Source organism: Bos indicus, chromosome 23 (assembly GCF_029378745.1).
Source record: "Bos indicus isolate NIAB-ARS_2022 breed Sahiwal x Tharparkar chromosome 23, NIAB-ARS_B.indTharparkar_mat_pri_1.0, whole genome shotgun sequence".
NCBI classification, from domain to species: Eukaryota; Metazoa; Chordata; class Mammalia; order Artiodactyla; family Bovidae; genus Bos; species Bos indicus.
The window spans coordinates 14657842-14681156 of record NC_091782.1 but is presented as its reverse complement, the minus strand read 5'-3'; the positions used below and the strand labels follow the sequence as shown (position 1 = coordinate 14681156).

Here is a 23315-nt window from a genome sequence, read left to right as displayed (position 1 = left end):
GCATTTAAATGAAATGCTGTCTAACAAGGCCGTTTTGTATAGCACAGTGAACTACCGATATATTTGATATCCTGTGATTAAACTGTAAAGGAAAAGAATATATTTTTTAAAATGTATATATGTGTATAACTTGGAGAAGGCAATGGCACCCCACTCCAGTACTCTTGCCTGGCAAATCCCATGGACGGAGGAGCCTGGTGGGCTGCAGTCCATGGGGTGGCGAAGAGTCAGACACGATTGAGCGACTTCCCTTTCACTTTTCACTTTCATGCATTGGAAAAGGAAATGGCAACCCGCTCCAGTGTTCTTGCCTGGAGAATCCCAGGGACGGGGGAGCCTGGTGGGCTGCCGTCTATGGGGTCGCACCGAGTCAGACACGACTGAAGTGACTTAGCAGCAGCAGCAGCATGTGTATAACTGAGTCACTTTACTGTACAGCGGACATAGGTACAATGGTGTTAATCAACTATACTTCACTTTTTAAAAATGTTTAAACATGTCCAGATTAGGGAAATCCTGAGACAGCAAGTTAACTGTTGGCCAGAGGCCAAGGGGCAGGCTGGACGAATGGAGGTGACAGCTAAAAGGTACAAGTTTCTGTTCTGAGGTTTTAAAAATATTCTAAAATTGATCTTGGGATAGTTGCAGGCCTCCAAATATAGTTGAACAGAGAAACCATCCAATTATATACTTTAAGTGTGTGAATGGTAGCATGTGAGTTATAAATCAAAAAAAAAAAAGCTGCTGCAAATACACACACACACACGCAGAGAAAGAGAGGAAAACACCCTCGATTCCACCCACCTGAAGTGAACCACTGTTAAGACCTCCAGGCCGGGAGGTACTTTGTTTTAGCTTCTTTTTACTCACACTTATGTCTCACCGACGTAGCCTCCCAAGGGAACCTGCTAAGGATTTCAAGCGAGGAGGACTTTCAGCAAACGCATCCAGTTTATTAGGAACATCAAGCCTCACACTTTTCCTGATCCAGGCTGTCCTTTGTCTGTTTGCTTTCCCCTGATTTGTCACCCAGATCTCTCATCCTTGGGTTCCCCCAAGAGGCAGGTCCATCCCTCCAGCCCCATTTCGTAGCCAAGGCAACTGAGTGCAAGTTTTATTCACACCCGTTCTGATTTCTTCCCAGCTCCTAAGCCTGGGGCTCAGAAGACGTCATGGGTGAGAAGCTGGGAGCTGCCAAGGGAGCTGGGACAGAGTGAAGGGGAGCATCCGATTTGGTCCCCAAACACCCATCCAACTTGGAGGCAGAAAGTGGGACATGATGCGCTCAGGAGGACCGTTAGGTCTCTTTGAGGGGTCCCTGCCACTGACCTGCTGCTCTCCATGGGGAAAAAAAAAAAAAAAGCCTGGGCGGGGGGTGGCAGGCCTGTTTGCACTCAGGGCACTTAGTGCAGCCAAGCTGAGATGCACTGTTCAAACAGACTCCCCAGCCTCCGAACACCTGTGCCGCAAGGGAGGGTGAGGCAGGCAGGAGGCCAGACCAGATCCCCGGGCGCTTCCCGCCTCTGTTTCCACAGCCACCCCCACGGCCCTGGCACAGTCCTGGGCCTGCCATGCCCCGCACCGGGCTCTGCAGCCGCTGGGGCGGCCGGGTGCTGCCCCTGCTCCTGGCCTACATCTGCTACCTGCTGCTCGGCGCCACCATCTTCCAGCTGCTGGAGAAGCAGGCAGAGTCTCAGTCCAGGGACCGGTTCCAGTTCGAGAAGCTGCGCTTCCTGGAGAACTACACCTGCCTGGACCAGCAGGCCGTGGAGCAGTTTGTGCAGGTGGAGGGGACAGGCTGATGTGGGATGGGGGTTGGGGGGGCGGGGTTGCAGAATGCAGCTGCAGAGCCATCACCGATGGCTGAGGCCCCATTTGGAAGCCGAGCGTGATGGGAACAGAGAGCCAGGGGAGACCTGAGGTCGGAGTCTGGCCCCGGGGTCTATAACTGGATTGCTGTGTGATATTGGGCAAGCCACTTAACCTCCTTGGTCCCCTTCTAGGTGAGGAGAATAGTCTTATATGTGCCGCAGACGTTTGAGAGCTGATTGAAAGCTCTTTCTAGGCTGCCACTTGCTGCATAAATGTGAATCATGTGTCAGGGCTACCAACACGGTGCACACTTCCGCCCCCACACTCCTCGCTTCCCCTTCCCCGGCTCCAGGCAGCTTCTTCCTCTGCCTTCCCGCTAGCTCACCTCCCCCGTCCACGGGCTGCTGACCACACTGTGGGTGGGAGACACAGATAAAGGTCAGGAGCAGCCACCACGCCGGCCGCCATGGACCTGGGCTTGATAAGCAACAGCCAGGGTGACTGAGCCCCACCCCTCTGGTGCCCATGGGGCATCTCTGGTGATGGATGGGTCACCCCTGCTTGGATCCCTTCTGTAGAAACTATGGGGTCCCAGTCCCTTCTCTCCCGGAAACCAGCCAAAACCAAGGTGTTGTGGGGGAGGGTGAGACCAGGGGGTCCGGTAGGGGACAACACCCACCACAAAGGAGCAAGCCACATGCAGATTCATCACAATGACTGGTCTTTGTTGAGTGTTTATAATGTGCCCCAATCAGCAGGGAGCAGGGCCATCACGAGGGGGTCAGACCAATACTGGTCCATCCCCTGGGGCTCAGTGTTTTCTATGTGTTTCCTCGTAATTACCTATTGCCACCACTCTCTCAGATTTGCAGGTGGGGACTGGGCAACAGAGAGGTGGGATATGTTGCCCAGAGCTGCATAGTTAATGGCAGAGGCAGAACTCTAACCCAAGCCAGCTGCTCCTCGCCACACAGCTTAACATAAGTACAGGGGGCAGCTCTCAAAGGCTGGGCCCTGGCCTAGCAGCATCAGCCCTACGTGGACGCTCCTTACAAAGGCCACCCCTCAGGTCCCACCCCAGACCTCCTGAGTCAGGAACTCCAGCGGGCAGCCAGGACAACAGGCTGTGTGTTAACAAGTCCTCAGGCCACACTGATGGACCCCCAAGACTGGAGAACAGCAGGCCTTGAAGATGAGATGTGGGCTGGCTGGTCAGAGAACTTTCCAGAGCCATGAGAGGCCCTTTCTCCCAGGAAAAGGGGCTTCCGGCCTCAGGTTTCACTTCCTCGCTCCACAGCAGCACAGGGCTGAGACCATAGCACCCCAGTCAGGGGTGAGAAGGGCTCAGGATGGGGAGTAAGGCAAAGGCCCTGGAACCCCTCCACCCTCAGCTCCTGGTTGGAAGCAATTCCTGGAGCTGCAGAGGGAGCAGGGGAGGGACTGGTAGCTGGTATGTAATTAAAGGTACAGGCTTGACTGCAATCCTGAGGGAGGTGCCACTGATGAAAGGCCCCCAGACCTCCCCGGGGGTCCTCAGCCTCCTTGGGAGGGACCCTCACTTGCCAGGGGATGTCCAACTCAGAGGCAGAAGAATGCCAGGTAAGATTCCCAAAGAACACACGTGACAGTCATCGCTCCGTATCCGCGCGGGATTGCTTCCAAGAACCCCAGCGATGCTCTCCGTATCTGCCAGTGTGAACTGCGCTTGTGTGAATCTCCTGGATACGGAGGGCCTGCTCTACTGTTCAGATGACAGTAGGGGGAGCGGAGCTATAACAGTAACAAAAACAGTATTGAAGACCGACACCATCAGGAAACTTGCCCGGGGTGCAAGTCTGCCTTTCTCACCTGGGCACGGGGATTCTTAGAGAAGAATGGACAGTCCGCACTGGGAGCCCCACCCCCAGCACCCTCCGCATTGCGGCCCCTCCTCCGCAGGATGGAGACCCCCAGACTGGCGGAGGGGACAGCCAGGTCTTAGGGCCAGTGCTGCTCCCATGGGCTAGGGTCTCTGGGGAGCAGGCGTGTTCTGGAATATTCGGTCTGGCCTCTCTGGATGTGTGGGAAAGAGAAAGAGGCCAAGGTTCACATGAGAAGAGGCCAATTCTGCCAAAATGAGGAGAAGCAGACAGCCCCGGTCACGACATCCAGACTAGCCCGGCCCTCACAGGGGTCACCCCCGGCCCCTGCAGTGCTTGCTCACCCAGCCAGAGGGGAAACGATTCCCACAGGCACTGGAGGCTGGAGCTTTCCCCTCCCCTACCCCACCTCCCTCTGGCCTTTGGGGCTCTACCAGGTGGCCAGACTGCGCAGCTACCCTGGAACAATTCAGGGCTACAGGGGAGGGCTTTGGGAGCTGATGGGGGCAGGTGCCCCGCCCACCTCCAAGAGGGCTTGGCAGGGGACAGAGGGGCTTAGGCTTGAGTCTGCAGGATTCAAGTTCTATAAACAACAGCATGCACACACGTGCAACGTACGGCACCCATGCACACACCACATGTATACAACACACCACACATATACACCACCAACACAGATACACAGACACACACACACACACACACACACAGAGACCTTTGCCCTGGCCTCTGATGGAATTTCTGCTATAGACCTGGGACTCACCAGGGGGCGGCAGAGAGCAAGCCTGCCAGCTCACCTGGAAGCTCAGAGAACTCAAGGTCCTCTGTCCACCATCAGCCCCAAGAGAGGGCAGCCCCATGGCTTTCCTGTGGTCCCAAACCTCATGTTCGCAAGCACACCCTTCCAGGAACATCCAACTCGAAGTCTTCTCGTCCTGGCAACCCCTGGGGTCTCACTCTCTTGGCTATAGGTAACATGTCCCACCTGGATGACTCCATAAGTACTGTCTGTCCCCTTGGGGCCATCTCCCCTCCACTAGCCACACTTAATGCCCACATCACACTCAGCCATTGGCCAGCGAAGCAGGAAGTGAGCTTGGAATTCAGCGATCTTGGGCAAGTCAGCCACTTTGAGCCTTAGTTTCCTCTTCCATGAAATGGGAATGAGACTTAAGAACTTCATTAGGTGAAACAACAGGGAGACACTCAGCGGGGAGGCTGGCCACCAGCCGGTGCTGTCAGCAACCTCTTCCTCCCACCCCCTGCTGCTCCCCCTCCTCAACAGGTCATCATGGAAGCCTGGGTGAAGGGCGTGAACCCCAAAGGCAACTCCACCAACCCCAGCAACTGGGACTTTGGCAGCAGTTTCTTCTTTGCAGGCACGGTCGTCACCACCATAGGTAAAGCGCTGGGATGGAGAAGGCCACCCCCAGTACCCCTGCTGAAGTTTGAGTTCCCCAAAAGCAGTGGCCGAGACAAGGATGTGGTTTATCTCGGAGACGATTCTGGGAAGCAGGAGAAGCGGGAGAGTGAAACAGGAAGAAGTGAAAGGGCAAAAGAGTTCGCAATCATGAGCAGGGGACTGGTTAGAGCCACTGGGTTCACCAGTGCTGGGGACCCTCTGAGAAGCTAAGGAGAGCCCAGCCAAGTGGGGAGGAAACAGGCATATTTATCTACATACTCCTGCCCTGGCTGGTTGAGGACTGAGTCCGGATGTATGAATTCTCCAGCACTTCGGACCTGCCCCCAGACCAAACACCTCCTGTGGCCAGAAGAACCCCTCGGGTAGACAGAGAGGCAGGGACTTGGGGTGGGGAGTCCCCTGTGTGTCCAAGAGCTGTCCATACAGCTGCAGCTGCTGTCCCTGTGTTCCCAGGGGACACAGCACCAACAGCATCTGCTGTACTCCCTCAGCCAGAAAATCCACTCCCCCTCCCACAAGGAACCCCTCCATCCCGCGAAGCCCGATCTCCCCATTCATTCGATTAAGTTCAATTCCACACACCGTCCTTGAATTCAGGTGACATTAAAGCAGTTGGAGTGGAGGTAGCAGAGCATGAACTTGGATCACACCCAAGGACAGAGTGGAGATAGCAGAGTATGACCTTGGATCAGACCCAAGCTTGGCTCTCAAGGAGCTTCTGATACACTAATGAAGGATAAGATAAGCAGGCTAAAAATAGGAGCACAGGGCAAACTAGATAGCTAGATAGGAATGACACAGAGCACTGTGGGGAGTCACACCTGGTAAAGAGGAAGAGGCTGGAAGTCAGGAGGGCTTCCTAGAGGTGGTGTTTTTGGAGATGAGCCATCAAAGGATACTTACCAATCGAGATCATTCTAGAAGAGGTTGAGAAGAGTGTTCATGGGAACAGAGGAGCTTTCTCTTCGCCCCGCCCCACCCTCCCCCATTGCACCTCTCCTCCCCGTGGTGGTGGAAAACCAGCCTCTGCTAGAGTCTATCAAGGAGGCCGTTCCAAACTCTCCCTTCCTCATATTTGTACCCTCTCCCCCGCCTGCAGGATATGGGAACCTGGCGCCCAGCACAGAGGCAGGCCAGGTCTTCTGTGTCTTCTACGCCTTGGTGGGCATCCCGCTCAACGTGGTCTTCCTCAACCACCTGGGCACAGGACTGCGTGCCCACCTGACCATGCTGGAGAGGTGGGAGGACCAGCCCAGACGCTCCCAGGTAAGGTCCTCCCTCCCCACAGCCCCACTGGGACAGAGTCTGTTGCGCTCAAGTCGCCCAGAAGCTGATACGGAGACAGAGTTTGGCTAGCAGTGTGTTAGGGCTCGACACCCATGGACAAAAAGGACCAGGTGGAAGGAGGAACAAAATTGTGATGCAGGCTGGACAAAGCCTCAGCCCACCCCTCAAGGAGCTGGGCAGGTGCCGGTGGCACAAGCTGCCCCACAGTGGGCGCTGACGTGGCCAGGACTCTGCCCTGGCCTCAATCGGGCATGGCAAGGTGTGCCCTTGGGCCAGGCTGAAATACACCCTGACCAAGAGAGATGGCTGGAGGCCACCTGCTGGCAGCTTGGCTAGGCCTTCTTCGAAGGGGGATCTATCTGGGCACACACCTCCATGGTCATCAGAGAACTCCAATAGCCATCTCCACACCACCCTGAACACCCCCAGTGCCCACCCTGTCATCTGGGCCCTTGCAAAGCTGTGCAAAGAGGCAGAGGTGTAGAAGGACTGGGGACAGCTCAGTGACCATCTTCCATCCCATATCTAAGTCCTCGGGGTCCTGCACACGTGGACACCAAGCCGAAAGGCATCTCCAACTTGACCCACCAACGCAATCCTGCTGACCAGCTCTTTCCCTGGCCCGGACAAGATGTCACACAGAGATACAACCCCCGCCCCACAGGGTGCAGGCTAAGGACCTGACTATGGCCCAGCCCACTTCCTAGCTCGCCCCAGACCCCCTCCCCTGCTTATAACCATGGGCCTTCCAAGCAGACTCAGAGACTCCTCCGCTTCCAGCTGCTGCAGACCCTGGGCCTGGCCTTCTTCTTGGCACTGGGGACGCTGCTCATTCTCATCTTGCCGCCCATGATCTTCAGCCACGTGGAGGGCTGGAGCTTCAGCGAGGGCTTCTACTTTGCCTTCATCACCCTCAGCACCATCGGCTTCGGGGACTATGTCGTTGGTGAGAAAGGGGCAGCCACAGATCACAGGGTGGGGGCCACCGGGATTTGGGGGAGGGGGAGATATCAGTGGGGGGAAGTGGGTAATTCTTGAGGACCAGAGAGCCCCTGGTTATTCAAGGGAGACAAACACTTTGTGAGGCTGCTGCGAATTCTCACAACATCCTCAGAAGTCACTGGTCCGGGAACCCATCACCCTTCCCCCACCCCAGGGGCCTCGCCTGCTGATCCTTATTAGGGGGAGACTGGTGGGAACCCTTTTGGAACCTGGAGGGTGGCTGTCCCTCCGACCGCTGGCACTGATCGTGTCCTCCTTCCCTGCCAGGCACAGACCCCAGCAAGCATTACCTCTCGGTGTACCGGAGTCTGGCAGCCATCTGGATCCTCCTGGGCCTGGCGTGGCTGGCGCTGGTCCTCCCACTGGGCCCCCTGCTTCTGCACCGGTGCTCCCAGCTCTGGCTGCTTGGCAGAGGCCTCGGTCTCAAGGAAGGGGGAGCCCCCGAGACCAATGGGCTCCCTAGACCTCAGAAGATTCCCATCTCTGCATAAGCCCCCCAAAACCATGGCTGCAAAAGCCCCTCACAGCATCCTTTGTCCACCCCATAGGCCCCCTGGATTTCCTGCCACACCTCCTCCTTGGCCAACCCACTCACTTCCCAGCCAGAGCTGGTCTCAGGAGCTATCCAGAGAGAGAAAGGAAACAGGAGGGCCCAAGAAAGTGACAGAAAGGAGACAGAACGGGAGACGGATGTGTGCGGAGCAAAATGTGTGCTGCGATCCCCGAGCCCCTCCCTCAAAAGTGACCTGTGGGGACGTCCCTGGTGGCCCAGTGGTTAAGGCTCCACTCTTCCAATGCATGGGGTGTGGGTTCGATCCCTGGTCGGGGAACTAAGATCCCACATGGCCAAAAAATTAAAAAAAAAAAAAAAAAATGACCCGAAAAAGTTGAATCCAGACATGGATCATTATGACCAAATCTCCATCGCGCTTCCTGAACTGCCCCCACCCCCCACCCCAGAAGATCTCTACAGGACAATAAACAAAGGGCCGCTGTATCTGTGCCTCATCTGATACGTGTGCGGGGCCTCATCTGATACGTGTGCGGGGCGTCATCAGGCCCCCAGTGTGCGTCAGGCGCTGGCCCAGGCTCCAGGGCAGCAACAGTGACACTCCTGCCCCCCAGGTGGAAGGACTAGACAAGCAGAGAGGCAAAACGACCCAGTGACCAAAACCTCATGGCACCGGCAGACCAAGATATGACGCGCACCCATGGGATCCGCCGGCCCAGGCGGGGACTCTGGAGCCATCATCATGCCTTCAGGAGGCTCCCAGCTAGAGGGGTGGGCAGGCTGCCTCCAGGTCTGCCTCTTCCTCTTGCCTAGAGGTCTAGAGCTGTCCGCGAACAAGGCTTCAGCACTCCCGGGCGTCCCACCCACTTTCCTGAGTATGGCCTCCCTTGACTGCCTCACGGCACCCTTTGATCTCATTACCCCTTCTGGGCTCTTACAAGCCCTTCCAAACCCTCCCTGGGAAAACACCAGCCAGCTGATCCCAGAAGATTTCCAGGAAATGAGCTGTGAGGAGGCCCAGCCTCCACTGGGAATATCTCATGCAGCCTGGCCTCTCTCCTGCCAGACTGTGACACCTCTGGCCAGAAGGAGAAGACAGATTTATACCGGTCTATCCCAAGCCCAGAGCTTCCCAGGTGGCTGCACTAGTGGTGCAGAACCCACCTGCCAATGCAGGTAGATGTTAAGAGACACGGGTTCAGTCCCTGGGTCAGGAAGACCCCCTGGAGGAGGGCATGGCAACCCACTCCAGTATTCTTGCCTGGAGGATTCCAGCGACAGTGGACCCTGGCAGGCTACATACTGTCCATAGGGTCGCAAAGGGTCGGACACGACTGAAGTGACTTAGCACACACGCACATATCAAAAGGCCCGAGCTCACCACGGACTGCAAACCTCTCTGAGCAAGACAGACCAGGGACCTCTGGACTGGACTGAGGTTAGACCGTGAAGCCGAGGAGGCTCTGGGTGGGACACTCAGGGAAGGATCTACAGCAGCAAGAGACCCGGGCTACACCCAGGACTTCCTGGCATGGAGGAGAAGCCTGAGAAACTGGGAACCCCCAGGACTCTTTATATTGAATCCTTCCTCCATCCTGGGTGGAGGAGGGAATAGGTAGGGGGGCATCTTCAGAAGCAGGGAATGGACAAGCCCGCTGGCCGAGACGCCTCTTGCCTCCCAAGTTCACGGGCAATTGGCGATAGATTGCTGGGATCTCGCATCCTTGGGTATATAAGGCAAGAATGGTGATGGGAGAGATCCAGAGAGGACTTGACAGGCAGCGGGTCCTTGGTAATAATCCCAGGGCCCCAGGAAAATAAACTTGCCTGCCACTTTCTCTTCCCCCTGAGTGCGGTCTGCAGGAGTTCCTCCCACCGATTGCTACATACAGGACACGGGGAGGCCCTGGGCCGGTCTTTCCCAGCGCCTGCGGTCACCAACAGACCTCCCCTTCTTCCTGAGCTAGGCGTGCCTGGGGGTGGGCACTCCACACGCATTCGAGGCGGGGCCAGATGCCCACAGCTTGCCCTCTTTTTGTCCCCGGGATTGGATCCCAGCGCGGGGTGGGGCAGGGCTGTCCCATTCCCCAGCACACACCTCCTCTGCTGAGAAAACGGGGCAGAGGCGGGCGTTAGCGAGAGAAGGGACCAGCCGAGCTCCTCCCTAGCCCTTCCTTTGCTCCTCGGTCCGGGTCCATGGCTCCCGACTCCCGCCTCTCCGCCTCTCCGGCTAAGAGCGGATGGAGAGCCTGGGATGCGAGCGAGCGCGGGGTCCAGGGCTGCGCGGTACCGGTGCCGAGCACATTGCTCCTGCTGCTCACCTACCTGACTTACCTGGTCCTGGGCACCTGCGTGTTCTGGGCGCTGGAGAGCCCCGCGGCGCACGATTCCAGCAAAAGATTCCAGCGTGACAAGTGGGCTCTGCTGCGGAACTTCACGTGTCTGGATGGCCAGGCGCTGGACTCGCTGATCCGGGTGAGGGGAGAGTCTGGGCGGCCCGGGCGCGGGGGCGCTGGCTCAGCGGACCGCACGGGCACGGGGAGAAAGGGCACGGCCCGGCTCCGGTCAGGGCACCGCCAGGAGCACTTCTCCGAAATAAAGGAAGGCACGGACGCGCGGACGACTGGGGGCGCGCGTTGCAGGGAGGAGACCAGAGTGCTGGGCTGGATGGATCCCGATGCAAAGACCCCGGCTCGGGCGAGAGAAATGCGCAGCGCGGCGCCGTGAGCCCAGGGTTCGGGGCGAGAGGGCGGGACCCTCCCTGTTTGGAGAGTTGCGTGGCGCACGCATCCAAATCTCGGGGTGAAGGCGATAGGGGGCGCACTGACGGGGTCCAGGGCTGGTGGGGCCCGACCGGGTCCGGGTAGCGTTAGGACAGAGCGCGCTGCTCAGCTTGGGAGAAGGCGGGAGGGGTCCACCTGGGAATTTAGGGCGCTGTGTCGGGTCGGACAGCGGGCGAAGGGCGAAGGGGCACCCATGGCCCCTTCCACAGGAGACCCACATGCGAATTGAGACCTGGGGGCGGGGACAGCAGAGGGCGCTGGTCTGGTCTGATGATGAGCGAGCCGGCAGCAAGATCTTTGGAGGCTGGGAGGAAAGGGGGTGCAGAGCGCTCTTGTCCCCGCTGCCACACACACACACACACACACACACACACACACACACACACACAACGCCCCAGGTTAAGTGGAATGGGGCCGAGGTGCAGGAGCCAGGGGCCCGGGGATTTGAGGTGCGCAAAAAGAAAGCAGCAGACACAGGGACGTTCGGTGGCTGAACCCGGGTTTCTCCGAGTCTGAGGGCACGCAGCGAGGGCCCAGAGGGTCTGCAGGGGTCGGTGGGTGGGAGGATGCAGAGATCGCGGAGGGCAGAGACTGCTGAGTGGGTGGGGGAAGACTCAGCGGGGCGAGGGGAGGGAGGCAGGCAGGGGAGGGTTCTTCCAGGCCTCACGATGGATGAAGGTCTCCTTCGACCCTGGGCTGGACGGAGGGCTGCTCGGATCTGACGCAAGCTTCCATCTCCGGGTCCCTGGCTTGGTCCATGAGCGCAGACAGCTGCACCCCTAGCCAGACGTCCCCGCTCTGCAGTCCGGGTGCCTTTTCTGGCGAGGAAAGCAGGGCCTGTGTCCCAGAGTTGCCAGCCCAAAGCTGGTCCCCAGAAGGTGGCAGGGAATTGTGTCTGGTGGCGAGGGACAAGGGCACTGGAGCGGAGGTGAAGTCCTGAGCCCTGGGACTGGGCGGATGTGTCAGGCCTGGAGCCCAGCAGAGGACTATCTCTGCTAAGAATCTCAGATGACACCTCCACCTTATCTCTAAACTTCTACAAATACAGACCGCCTAGTCCTAGAGGCTATGTGACACTCCCCTTGAAAAGGTGGTGAACTTCAATTACAAGCAGGCTGGCCCCCCAAAATATGACAGTGACAGCAATGGGAATGATAGGAAATACTTCTATGCAGCGCTTACTGCGAGTCAGGCGCTGTTCCTAATGTGTGAGCTCGCTCCACCCCCACCTGTCTCACAGGTGGACGCCATTATTATCGTGCCCATTGTAGAGATGGAGAAACTGAGGCTCAGAGAGATTACATACAAAGGCACGGCTTCATAGTCAGAGCGCTGGGGCTCTCAACCACCATGAGGACTGCCTCAGTGCAGATCTGCATACGGGGGTGCTTCCCAAGTTTCTTAGCGGAGCTCTCATCTCTTCCCCTCCACCCACCTCCGGCTCACCTCCACTTCACCTCCTTCCTCAGCCCCCTGTGGCTTCAACCATCCCCAGGAATACAGATGTGGTGTCTCCAACCCAGATCTCCCCAGTGAGGGCAGACATGTTCATGTAACTTCCTGTTGTTGTCGTTCAGTTGCTAAGTTGTGTCCAATTCTTTGTGACCCCCTAGACTGGAGCATGCCAAGCCTCCCTGTCCCTCACCATCTCCCAGAGTTTACCCAAGCTCATGTCCATTGAGTTGGTGATGCTATTCAACCATCTCATCCTCTCCTGCCCTCTTCTCCTCTTGCACCTTCCTAGCAGCCCTCAAATTCCCCCCGGGTCAAGAGTAAGCAGCTCTGCTCTTCCCTGCTCCGAATATCTGTCCCCGCATCCACACACCTTCAGGGTGCTCTTAGATGTGTCCCTCACTACCTACACCAAATAAGGCCAGAGCCCTGGGCTTCTGAGAACCTCCTCTCTGTGCCTCCTGGGCACTCCATGCCGGGATGCAGGCCAGGCCCTCTCCATCACTCACCCCTGCAGGACTCTCTCCTCTCCGGATCTGCCAGCATCTTCTGTACTGCCAGCTGCCACGGAGCACACATACCTGAGCTTGCCTCCCCTTTACTCGGTGACCTTGAGAGAGGCCTGCCACTCCATCCCCAGCCTGGCTGCCAACTACCTTTCAGTCTCCCTAGTCTATATCCCAGACACAGTCCTCCCTTCCAGCCTTTGCCCCTGTGGTCCTATTTCCCTAAACGTCCTTCTACCAGGAACAATCCTAGCCAACCCTCTAGGAAGCCCCAACTAAAGCATCACCCTCAGCTGCCTTCTCACATTTGTACAGAATGCTAATGTTGATGACACACATTTTTTAAAGTACGTATGGAGGCAAAATAAGCACCTTTCAGAAAATCGAGAATCATGGGGGAAAACACACATAATCCTTAAAAAAACTGTATTTTGTACTTTGGTACGTTAAAGAAAAGCAATCACCCTCTCCATGAAGTCTTCTGCCCCTACCCCCATCAGAATGCACACCTTTCCTATCCTGTATTTCTACAGCATTATATTCATAATAATGATAATGATAGCAGTTGCTAACCTTAACCATGTTCCAGGTACTCTTCTAAGCCTTTACACCTAATAACTCATTAAACCTCAACAACTCCACGAAGTGGGTGCTATGAGTATTCCTGTTTTACAGAGAAAGAGACTGAGGCACAGAGAAGTTGGCTATCTTGCCCAGCTCACGTAGCTGGGTGCCTAAAGCTTCATGGATGACACTGTATCAAAGTTAGTTGAGTTTGGGGACTTCATTGGCAATCCAGTGGTTAAGGCTGCATTTCCAATTCAGGGGGACGATTCCTCATCAGGGAACTAAGATCCCACATGCCGATTGGCATGGCCAAAAATATAGATAGATAATTTAAAAATTAAAAGAGACAAAGTTAAGTTTGGCTTTGTCGCACTGAAAACTGAGGTCATGTCTCTTTCATCTTTAGCTCCCCTGATACCTCACATGCAGGTCCTGACCAGGGCTTGTTGCAAGAATGAGAGTGAACAGGAGAGAAAACAAATGGCCATACCTGGGGCTGATCTGGGCTCCAGGGTAGACAGGGGAAGGAGCTGTCCCCATGCTCCCTGCCCTGGGGGAGGCCCTGGTTGGAGAGGAAGAGCCTCCTTGCCCCGGACAGGCTGGGATCAGAGTGGTTACAAGGACAGCCGTGTGTGTGTGTGTGTGTGTGTGTGTGTGTGTGTGTGTGTTTGGGTGCAGGGGCCCCATTGCCCCAGAGAGCCTGGTGGTCACTATAGCCTCTCCCCAGGGCATCATCGAGGCATACAAAAATGGGGACATCGTCCTTGGCAACACTACCAGCATGGGACGCTGGGAGTTTGTGGGCTCCTTCTTCTTCTCCGTGTCCACCATCACCACCATCGGTAAGAGAAGAATGGGGTCAGGGAGGGTTGCTGGGGAGGGTGGCCTTGCCTGAGAGACCGGGGACCAGCTTCTTTCAGAGGCATTACTAGGACCTCAAGCACAGTCAGGCCGAGCAGCCTGGACACCGCCTGGGAGCAGAACCTTGGTCTTACGGAAGATGTGCTGAATCGGCTCCTGCCCTCCACCCAGGTTCCTGGGAGGTTTGTGAAGTCCTGCTCTGGGGATTTCTGCTAAACAACTTTTCAGGAAGCAGAGGGTCCCCTGTGTAGCGGTAAAGACCCTATGGGCACTGTAAGGGTCCTGGTCTGCTCAGTCAAGCACTGAGCCTGGAAGGGCGGCAGGAGGGGGTGCAGGAGAATAAGGGGAACTTGGGAAGGAAGAAGGGACAGAACCCCCTGTCTCAGCCTTGGGAGAGGTGGCCACTGTCAGAGGCCTCCCCCCAGCTCACTAAGGCACCTCCTCACCCCCATCACCATCCTCCCCAAACCCCTCTCCTCCCCCACACACAGGGACGCCCGAATAGTTCTCATTCCCCTTCCTCTGGCCCCATCCTCAGGAGAGCAGAGGCGAAACTTGTCCTGGGAAGGTGTCTGGGGGCTTTTGTTTGGAGAAGAAAAATGGCCTAGACCCCTCCAACTCTACACCCAGGAAATAACTCAGTGGGGCTACCTGATCAACCAGCCCGGTCGCCCCGCCCCGGAGCCTGCATGACACCATACTCACCACCAGGTGGCAGGCTGACCCCACTGGTGGCTACAGCTACCTCCTCCAGCCAGGACGCTGGCCCCAGAAAACCAGGATCCCAGCCGCCCCCTATTCCCACCCCGCCCCACCCGACCCCCTGCTGCCCCTTCCTCCCCAGAGTGGAGCTAAGAAGATGCACCCAGAGGACTCTGTATCTGGCTTTAAATTAGACAATACTTCTTGGAAGCAGATCTCAGGCTACCCGGGGACTTGGGTAGTCCTCCACCGTGAAGCAAGCATGCTTGGGAGGCCCCTTGACTCCATGGGCCCCAGAAGGATGAGGCAGGATGGTGTTTATTCATCCTTACACCCCAGGGGTCTAGCATAAGCCTGGCATACCGTGGGCACTCAACAAATGCTGACACGTTAATAAATTCCAAAATACCCATTCCACCAGCATTCCCTGAGCTCCAGAGCAGGAGGGGCTGCTGATGTAGTCACTGTGGTCCAGGCCTCCTGGGTGTGCAGGGCGCCCTCATCTCTGAGCCCCACACCCCGACACCCCCTGCCCCAGGCCCACCTGATTCAGAGGTTCGCAGCCTCTCTGCCCAGCTCTACCATCCCCAAAGTGGACTCTGTCCCTCTCCCTTCTCTCCGCTCAGTGTAGCCCTAAAACTGTCTGGGCCAGCTCTGAGTGGGAGGAGGGCCCTAGGGGCTCTGCATCCTTCCGTCCCCCTCCCGCGTCTCTCCGCCCGCCCAGGGAGGGAAGAAGCGAAGTGAGGACAAACGGGATTCTCACGTTTTATGGTGCAAACACCGTCCCTCCTAGAGCATTGGTCTTCCAGTCTGCAGGACTGGGGCATGACCTCCATGGGAAGGGAGGTTAAGGCTGGGCTGAGGGAGGGAGTGTGTCGGGCCCTGCACGGCGCCTGGGAAGGGCACCCCAGCTGCCGCGTCCCATCCATAACAATGGTAGAACCGGGGCCCCTGAGGATGGAAAGGCTCCCTGAAGTGTCCCCTTGCTGCCCTCAGGCTACGGGAACCTGAGCCCCCGCACGATGGCCGCCCGGCTCTTCTGCATCTTCTTTGCTCTCGTGGGGATCCCGCTCAACCTCGTGGTGCTCAACCGCCTGGGGCACTGCATGCAGCAGGGGGTACACCGCTGTGCCCGCAGGCTGGGGGGCGCCTGGAAGGTGAGGGGGCCGCGGGGGTCGCCGCCGCCGCCTGGAGGGAGAGTCTCTGGTAGAAGAGGATGGATGCTGGCAGTCATGGGGTGCCCCAGGGGGTGGGCCACTGGTGGAAGCAGAAGGTCTTTCTGGAAATCAGGGTTCCCGGTGGGAGTGTAGTGGGGTTGGGGGGTCACTGCCCAGAATGGGGGAGGTCTTCAGTAACAAAGGGGCATCAGTGGGGAGACACAGGAAAGGCACGAGGCAGCCAAGCCCTTTTCAGGAGCCCGGAGAACACGCACTGGTGGAGAAGCCTCAAGGGCACCTCCCTCCTCATCCAAGGGAGTGCTAGCCCTGTCTGCAGCTCAGTACCCTCCAGGCTATCTGCCCGACCCCGCCCCACCATCCCACGGCCGCACACGCCAGGCAGAACTAGCCTCACGGGGGCTGGTCGCCGTGTGCACCCACAGGACCCGGCCAAGGCCCGGTGGCTGGCGGGCTCCAGCGCCCTCCTGTCGGGCCTCCTGCTTTTCCTGCTGTTGCCCCCGCTGCTCTTCAACCACATGGAAGGCTGGACCTACGTGGAGGGCTTCTACTTCTCCTTCGTCACTCTCAGCACCGTGGGCTTCGGCGACTACGTAATTGGTGAGACGCGAGGGGCACCCTGCATGCATCTGCTCGTAGCCTGCATCCCTGGGCACCTGCTGCGTGCCCAGCCCCATGGGGTTTGGGGACCCAAAGTACAGAGCACACAGGCTTAGTTTGGCTGGTTTAACCTGCCTTTGTGGTGTGATGGGGTTAAGGCCTCCCAGCTAAAAGTGACAGCTGGAGTTTGAACCCAGCACCTCGGGTTGTAAGCCACATTTCTAATCATTCTGAGGAACCTGAGGATCCCACAGGGTCACATATTATTTTTAAAGCTTATCAGAAGAAGGGGGGCTCTGAGTCCTCTCCCCCATCCATCTTTGGCCAGGGCCTCTCTCATTCACCTCTCCCCCACCTCACCCTGCCCCACAAAATGCCAATTCCTTACTGTCCCTGGGTTGAGGGCCACGTCGCCCCCATCACAGTGCAGGGGTGTCTGGCAGGAGAGCCTGAGAGAATCAGAAAACCCCAGCCTCTCCCAGCCCCCAGTCAGCCTCCAAACTCTTGAGTGTTAGAAAGAAAGAGCTGTGTGGTCCGGAGTGTCCAGGGTGGGGTTTATTCGGTGGTCATCACCCATCGTGGACAAGGTAAACAGGAGCAACTGTCCTCGCAGAACAGAGCCAGGTGGGTGCCCAGCAGGGGGCAGCAGAGAGGCGTTCTGTGGGCACAGGGGCAGCCTCATCCCCCTTCACTCCCTGCCCCTAAAGGGTCACCAAACGAGCATTGGCCCCCCAGCACCATGACACGCAGGCCTCAGGCGGGCTTTGTGCCCCACCTCCCATCGCTGATCCTAAACCGGGGAGGAGTCCCTTCTCTCCTTCAGAGAAAGACAGAACCCAGACTGGAATACGGAAATGAGGTCCCGGGACTTCCTTGGTGGCCCAGTGGCTACACTCCATGCTCTCAATGCCAGGAGCCCAGGTTTCATCTAGTTCTGGTCAGGGAACTAGATCCCGCGTCCCACAGCTAAGACTCGGTGCAGCCAAATAAGTAAATAAATTTAATAAAAGAAGAAATGAGGTCCTACCAAAGTAACAAAGAGCTAGCCCATTAAGAGTAATGATTGTCACTGAATTTTACTGAGGAGGAAGATGACGCTCAGAGAGGCCAAGCCATTTGCCTGCAATCACACAGCTAGTAGGACACGAATTCTGATCTGTTTTTCTCCAAGAACTCTTACCCTTTCCAGACGGCCTCCCATAACCCCCGTCTGGGCCGCAGTGTTCCTGTCTGTAAAACGAGGGGCTGGGCCGGGTGATGGCTCAGCGCCTTCTGGCCTGGGTGCCAGCCCGCTTCCCTGCACCTCTCCATCCCCAGGGTCCGGGGTCGGGGCCTCATGGTGCCCCTTCCCAATGTCCCCCATCCTGGAAGGGATGCTGTTGCTCTGGAAGGAAGTCTTTGGGATGGTTTCCTCCAAGTGAGTCATGCTTCCACTCCCGACCCCAGAGGAGAAATGTGTCTGAGGACAGGTGACGCCAGCGTCCCCAAGGCCTCAACTGCCCCCCAAACACACACAGACACACGCACACACACACACGCACACACACACACACACGTGCAGCTCAGAGACAGGTGACGCCAGCGTCCCCAAGGCCTCAACTGCCCCCCAAACACACACAGACACACGCACACACACACACACGTGCAGCTCAGAGAATGAGTTCTGGATCTGTCCTCTCCTCTCTGTTCCCACTGCCGTCTCCCTAGTCTAGGCAGGGCCATTGCATATGGCTGGTTGCCCAGGTTGGGCACTGCACAACCCTAAGCGGTTGCCATTCACACAGAGCACAATGAGAAGGGCACCCATGGACTGGAACAATCTCTGTCCTTGTGTCCCTTTGGCTCTTATGACCTTTAAAAATTACAAGTTCCGGAACTTCCCTGGCTGTCCAGTGGTTAAGACTCTGTGCTTCCCATATGGAGGCCTTAGTTCAATCCCCACTTGGGGAACTAAGATCCCACATGCCATGGGGGCCAGCCAAAAAAAAAATTCATGTCACCTGCCCAGCTCCTCTGAAAACCTCAGGGCTTTTCTGTAGTCGTTCTGGCCCCCTCCCACCAACTCTCCCCCTTACCCCAGGGCTCAAAGGATGAAACTCAGGATTTGCCCATTTTAAACCCACAAGTCCTTTTTCTCTGAGGGTGCCCCGCGCAAAAAGCGGGGAAGAGAAATGGGAATGGGACCCCTAACTACAGTCTCTTGGTGCCCACTGACCACTGGGGCTCCAGAGTTTGGTCCTAGGTGGGAAGAGCTGACAATAGGCTCCTTAGAAGCGTGTCTGGACAAACCTCTGTGGGTTGTTAGGGCGCTCTGTGAGGATGTCCCGAGGCCCCATGGTCCCCTGAGGGAAGGCAGGGCCAGGGGGAGGAGGCAGGCATCTCTAGACATGGCACCCTGGAAAGAGGAGACAAGGTCTCTGCCACCACTGGGGGAGCAGGGGCTTGGGAGGTGGGCCGCGACCTCCACACAGCCATCTCTGCAGGAGCGAGGAGGGCTGATCAGAGGGTCCCTGCTACCCTGTGAGCCACCCTGTGGGGACTGATAGGGCAGGGAGGCTGGTGTGTGGGGTGCAGGACCCCCAGAGCCCCCTCCCACCACATGCTGTGACTGAGAAGGCCTGGTATGAACCCATGAGGGCCCTTTAAGTCCACAGGGGTGCCGGGCAGACCATGCCCACGGAGTGGCAATGGGCAGCTCTGTCCCCTGCACCACGCGCTTTTCCTTCTGCAGCCATCTCAGCGCCTCATGACAAGTGACCACATGTACCCTCATTTGCCCTCTCCGTGAGAACACACAGCTCTGGCTTGAGGCTACTGCAGCTGGGCTGGTCAGAAGAGTATTTCCTGGGCACCCACGTCCAGTGGGGAAGCAGGGAGCTCAGAGTGGAGAGGGAGGCAGGGCCTGGTCACATAAAGAGCCTTCTCAGGCTGAGTCATGAATTTTGGACTCTGTCCTAAGACTACAAGAAAGTTCTGAAGGTTTTCAGAGGAGCTGGGTAGGTGACATGATAGTGCCTGTAATTCTTAAAGGTCACAGAGCCTAGTGGAGACAAGGACAGAGGCCATACCAGGTCCACGAGCACATCTTCCTTGTGCTGGGTGTGAATGGCAACCTTCTAGGGTTGTGCAGTGCCCAGCCTGCACAACCAGGCCCCCGCTGCCTCACTGACAGCCCCAGAGAGGAGAAAGAAGTTGATGAAAGTCATAGTGCAAGCAAGCCAAGGACAGGTCTAGGATAGACTCCCAAGCTAGGGATCCTCATGTGCACATGTTCTGGAATCTTCCATAGCTGAAAGGGGACAATCCACCTTCAGCTCTTCCCCATGTCTCTCAGCCCTCCTTGTCCTCTAGGGACAGGGTCAAACCCCTTTCTCGGATGGGAATGCTGAGGTCCACCACCTGGACTCTGGGCCTCCACTGTCCCATGTCAGCAGCCACAGGGGCGTTGTCTTCATAGCCGTTCCTCTTGTCCAAACGCCGCGGTCAGAGCAGCCCCCAGGTCCCAGCCGCTTGCCCCTCCTTGGCCCTGCAGCCAGCCCCCACGTCCCCCAATTGCATTTGCAACTCAGTTGAGCGCCTTGCCAGCTGCCGGGTCTCCTGCTGCTTATGATTTCAGCTAAAGAAAAAATGAAATCAGAAGGGAGAAGAACACCTCCTCCCCTTTCCGTCGACAGGAGCAAGCCAAGCCAACGGGTCCCCAGGGGCAGAGAGCTGGCTCACAGCTGCTCTCATTTGGGACCGCCAGCGGAATCGTGGCCTCCTAACCCAATCAGCGTAATCCAATCCAGGCTGCTGCCAGGTGGTGATGTCAGGTCCAGGGCTGTGCGCTCATCCCCGAGCTGGGACCCAGGAGATGCGTCCAGGCTGGGGAAGACAGCGAGGAGTGGTAGTGTTGGGGCCAGCAGGACAGAATGGGAAGTGGACAGAGAGGTGGGTAGTGTAGAGATCGGAGACAGAAGAAGATGTCAGGGAAATAAAAGGCCAGAGCTCTGCCCTTTGAACAATCTTGTTCTGATGAGGGAGGTAAGATAGACCCCCAGGACAGAGGGAAGAACGAAGTTATACGCAGCCTCTTATATATATAATTTTATTTATTTTTAAATTTATTTTTGGCTGTGCTGGGTCTTCGTTGCTGTGAGGTTACTCTCCAGTTGCTGTGCGGGCTTCTCATTTTGGTGGCTCCTCTTGTTGCTGAGCACAGGCTCTAGGGTGCTTGGGCTTCAGTAGTTGCGGTTCCCAGACTCTAGAGCACAGGCTCAGCAATTGTGGTACTCAGGCTTAGGTGCTCTGCAGCATGTGGCATCTTCCCAGACTCGGGGGTGAACCCTCATCTCCTGCTTTGGCAGGCGGATTCTTTACCACTGAGCCAACAGGGAAGCCCTGGAGCAGGCTCTTCACATGACCTACCTAAGCCTCACAGGGAGCTCCATCTGTTTTCTCCTTCCGTCATTCCTTATCCAGTCCTGATCCGTGGGGCTCCAAAGCTGAGAAAAACAGTCACCTGACTACAGATGTACTACAGATCTTACATGCCAGGCATGTACGATATGAACACGTTACGATATGAACCATATGATAATCACAACAGTCCTAGAAGGTGGACCCTCTTATTGTCCCCGATTTATAGATGAGGAAGCTGAGGCCCAGAGAGAGTAAGTAACTTACCTGGCCAAAGCACAAGGGCTGTGAGAGAGGGTAACACAGGGGCTCAGTCTAGTCTCTGAGCTGGGATCTGAAGGGTGAGGAAATGAAGAGCATTCTGAACTGCAAGGACAGCGAATGCAAAAGCCCTGGGGCAGGAAGGTTGATAGATGGAGAAACAGGGGAAGGACCAGAGTAACCGGAGCACAGCGCTCAAGGGAGAGATGTGCAAATCCAGTCTGGAGAAGCAGATGGTGGGTGCTGGGATGAGCCAAGAAGGAAAAATTATTGTCCCCATTTCACAGGCAAAGGACATTCAGGCAGATGATAGTCACACAGCTAGTGAGAAATGAGCCTGGATACAAACCCCAGCAGTTCCATTTCTTCTTCCTAAAGCTGCTGGCAAGCTGCCTTTCCTTTGAGAAAACCAAACATAGAAACAGGCAAACCGCAGAGCAGGTATTACACACTCTCGGAGGGTTTCCTATGACAGTTTCTGATTCAGTGATCTGGAATGGAATCCAGACCATTCGCACTTCTAACAAACTTTCAGGCGATGCTGATGGTGCTGGTCCACAGGCCCCACTTTGAGAACCACTGGGACAGAGCATAAGCAGAGTCCTTCAGAAAGACAAAGGGGAATTTTAGGGTAAAACTCTAGGAGTTAATCCAGGAGGCTTCCTAGAATCCTAGGGAGGTGATCCCAGCCAGCTCAGACCAGTTTGGACCCCCCACGTTCTGCTTATACACACAAAGCCATGTGTGTCTGTTTCTGTTTGGGGAACTTGGTCCTGACTTTCCCAGGTCTGCATCCTCTGACCTTGCTTCTCCCTCAGGAATGAACCCCTCCCGGAATTACCCGCTGTGGTACCAGAACACAGTGTCTCTGTGGATCCTCTTTGGGATGGCGTGGCTGGCATTGATCATCAAACTGATCCTCTCCTTACTGGAGGCTCCACGAGAATCATACTCCTGCTATCCTCAGAGTTCCAAGGGGAACTTCAAGCCCCGAAGCTGGAGTCAGGGCCTGGATGAGGAGGCAGGACCCCACTCCCCACAGCCAAGCTGCTCTCCAGAGGGGCAGCACCCAGAACCTTCTACTCAAGTCTCATGCTGCGGAAAGGACAGCTAACTATATTCCAGCATTTGTTCCACTTTCTTCTTCAGCAAGAAGATTATTGATTTTAAGCTCAGCATAAGACCACCCAGACTAAAGTTTACAGTTTTTGGTCTTCCCTTGAAGCTAGGTGCAGCTATATGATTAAATTTTATCCAGTGGGATATACAGAGAAGTAATCTGTGTGACTTACAGATATGACTTACAGTGTGTGGAGGGTACTCCTCTTTACCACTCCCTTCTAGCTGGCTGCAATGGTGGCTGGAGCTCTGGCAGCCATGTTGCACCATGAGTTGGAGGCCATGTTTGAGAATGGTGACACAATGAAATAGAAGGAGCCTGGACTCTTGACGTTTGCAGAGCCACCATAACAAACCTGGACTGGATTCCACCAGACTTCATTTATATAAGAGAGAAATAAAAATTAAGCTTATTTAAAACACTATGAATTGAGTTTTTCTGTCACTCATAACCAAATCTAATTCTAACTCCAGGTGACACGTGTACCCAGAGGCAAAGGCAGCTTCTGAGACTGGAGCATATTAGAGAAATCACTCCCTCCCCAGGTGGATTTGCCCCAGACAGGAGGAGGGAATGGACTGAGGGCTGCAGTGCAGGTCCCCACAGCCCCAGAGACCTTCCAGGTAAATTCATTACAGATTTGCTGATACCTCTCAGGGCTCCTATAGGCAGCAGGCAACTGGTCCCAGTTTGGCTCCTAATTCTTACTCAATCACTCACTATACCACAGAAAAGCCTAGAACAGGCCAGTGGGCTCCTCTTGACTCAGCCTGCCCCACTGCATTTGAAGGCTCCAACCACTGTTTGTAAAGCCAGGTAGAGTTTGCAGAGGTCATTTCTGTTTGCAAAGCACATCACCCTAAGCATTTCTATCTCTTACTCAGGGTTGCTATTAAGGCAGCACAGAGCTGTGTGGTCCCCACTACACCCAGGAACCCAAGCCCAGCCAGGAGCCCCTGACAGTACCAACCAGCACCTACAGGTCACCTGGGGCAG

At 56.3% G+C, this 23315-nt stretch overlaps 2 protein-coding genes across 4 annotated transcripts; both read left to right on the top strand.

The window, feature by feature from the left end:
* Window positions 1–34: 34 nt before the first annotated feature.
* KCNK16 (potassium two pore domain channel subfamily K member 16) lies at window positions 35–8443 on the top strand. The gene is made up of 5 exons (XM_019985414.2): window positions 35–1784; window positions 4957–5071; window positions 6194–6360; window positions 7162–7327; window positions 7651–8443. Exons 1-5 carry the CDS (start codon window positions 1572–1574, stop codon window positions 7872–7874), a joined length of 885 nt encoding a protein of 294 aa, XP_019840973.2. The 5' UTR covers window positions 35–1571; the 3' UTR covers window positions 7875–8443.
* A 1485-nt stretch (window positions 8444–9928) lies between these two features.
* KCNK17 (potassium two pore domain channel subfamily K member 17) lies at window positions 9929–22738 on the top strand. Of its 3 annotated transcripts, XM_019986354.2 has the most exons (6): window positions 9934–10369; window positions 13930–14044; window positions 14113–14245; window positions 15762–15922; window positions 16366–16540; window positions 22018–22738. In XM_019986354.2, exons 1-6 carry the CDS (start codon window positions 10091–10093, stop codon window positions 22214–22216), a joined length of 1062 nt encoding a protein of 353 aa, XP_019841913.2. In that variant the 5' UTR covers window positions 9934–10090; the 3' UTR covers window positions 22217–22738. The 3 variants fall into 3 exon arrangements, with proteins under 3 accessions (XP_019841915.1, XP_019841913.2, XP_019841914.1); XM_019986356.2 differs by lacking the exons at window positions 14113–14245; window positions 22018–22738 and adding an exon at window positions 21578–22002 and having other exon boundaries at window positions 9929–10369; window positions 16366–16533; XM_019986355.2 differs by lacking the exon at window positions 14113–14245 and having other exon boundaries at window positions 9936–10369.
* Window positions 22739–23315: the final 577 nt, after the last annotated feature.

What these genes read in the sequence shown, in the direction of transcription:
- KCNK16 (XM_019985414.2), top strand. Translation starts at nt 1,572, where the DNA reads ATGCCCCGCACCGGGCTCTGCAGCCGCTGGGGCGGCCGGGTGCTGCCC. An exon ending in ACCAGCCCAGACGCTCCCAG is followed by an intron (nt 6,361 to 7,161) that starts GTAAGGTCCTCC and finishes CTCCGCTTCCAG; the next exon opens with CTGCTGCAGACCCTGGGCCT. An exon ending in CTTCGGGGACTATGTCGTTG is followed by an intron (nt 7,328 to 7,650) that starts GTGAGAAAGGGG and finishes CTTCCCTGCCAG; the next exon opens with GCACAGACCCCAGCAAGCAT.
- KCNK17 (XM_019986354.2), top strand. Translation starts at nt 10,091, where the DNA reads ATGGCTCCCGACTCCCGCCTCTCCGCCTCTCCGGCTAAGAGCGGATGG. An exon ending in GGCTGGGGGGCGCCTGGAAG is followed by an intron (nt 15,923 to 16,365) that starts GTGAGGGGGCCG and finishes GTGCACCCACAG; the next exon opens with GACCCGGCCAAGGCCCGGTG. An exon ending in CTTCGGCGACTACGTAATTG is followed by an intron (nt 16,541 to 22,017) that starts GTGAGACGCGAG and finishes CTTCTCCCTCAG; the next exon opens with GAATGAACCCCTCCCGGAAT.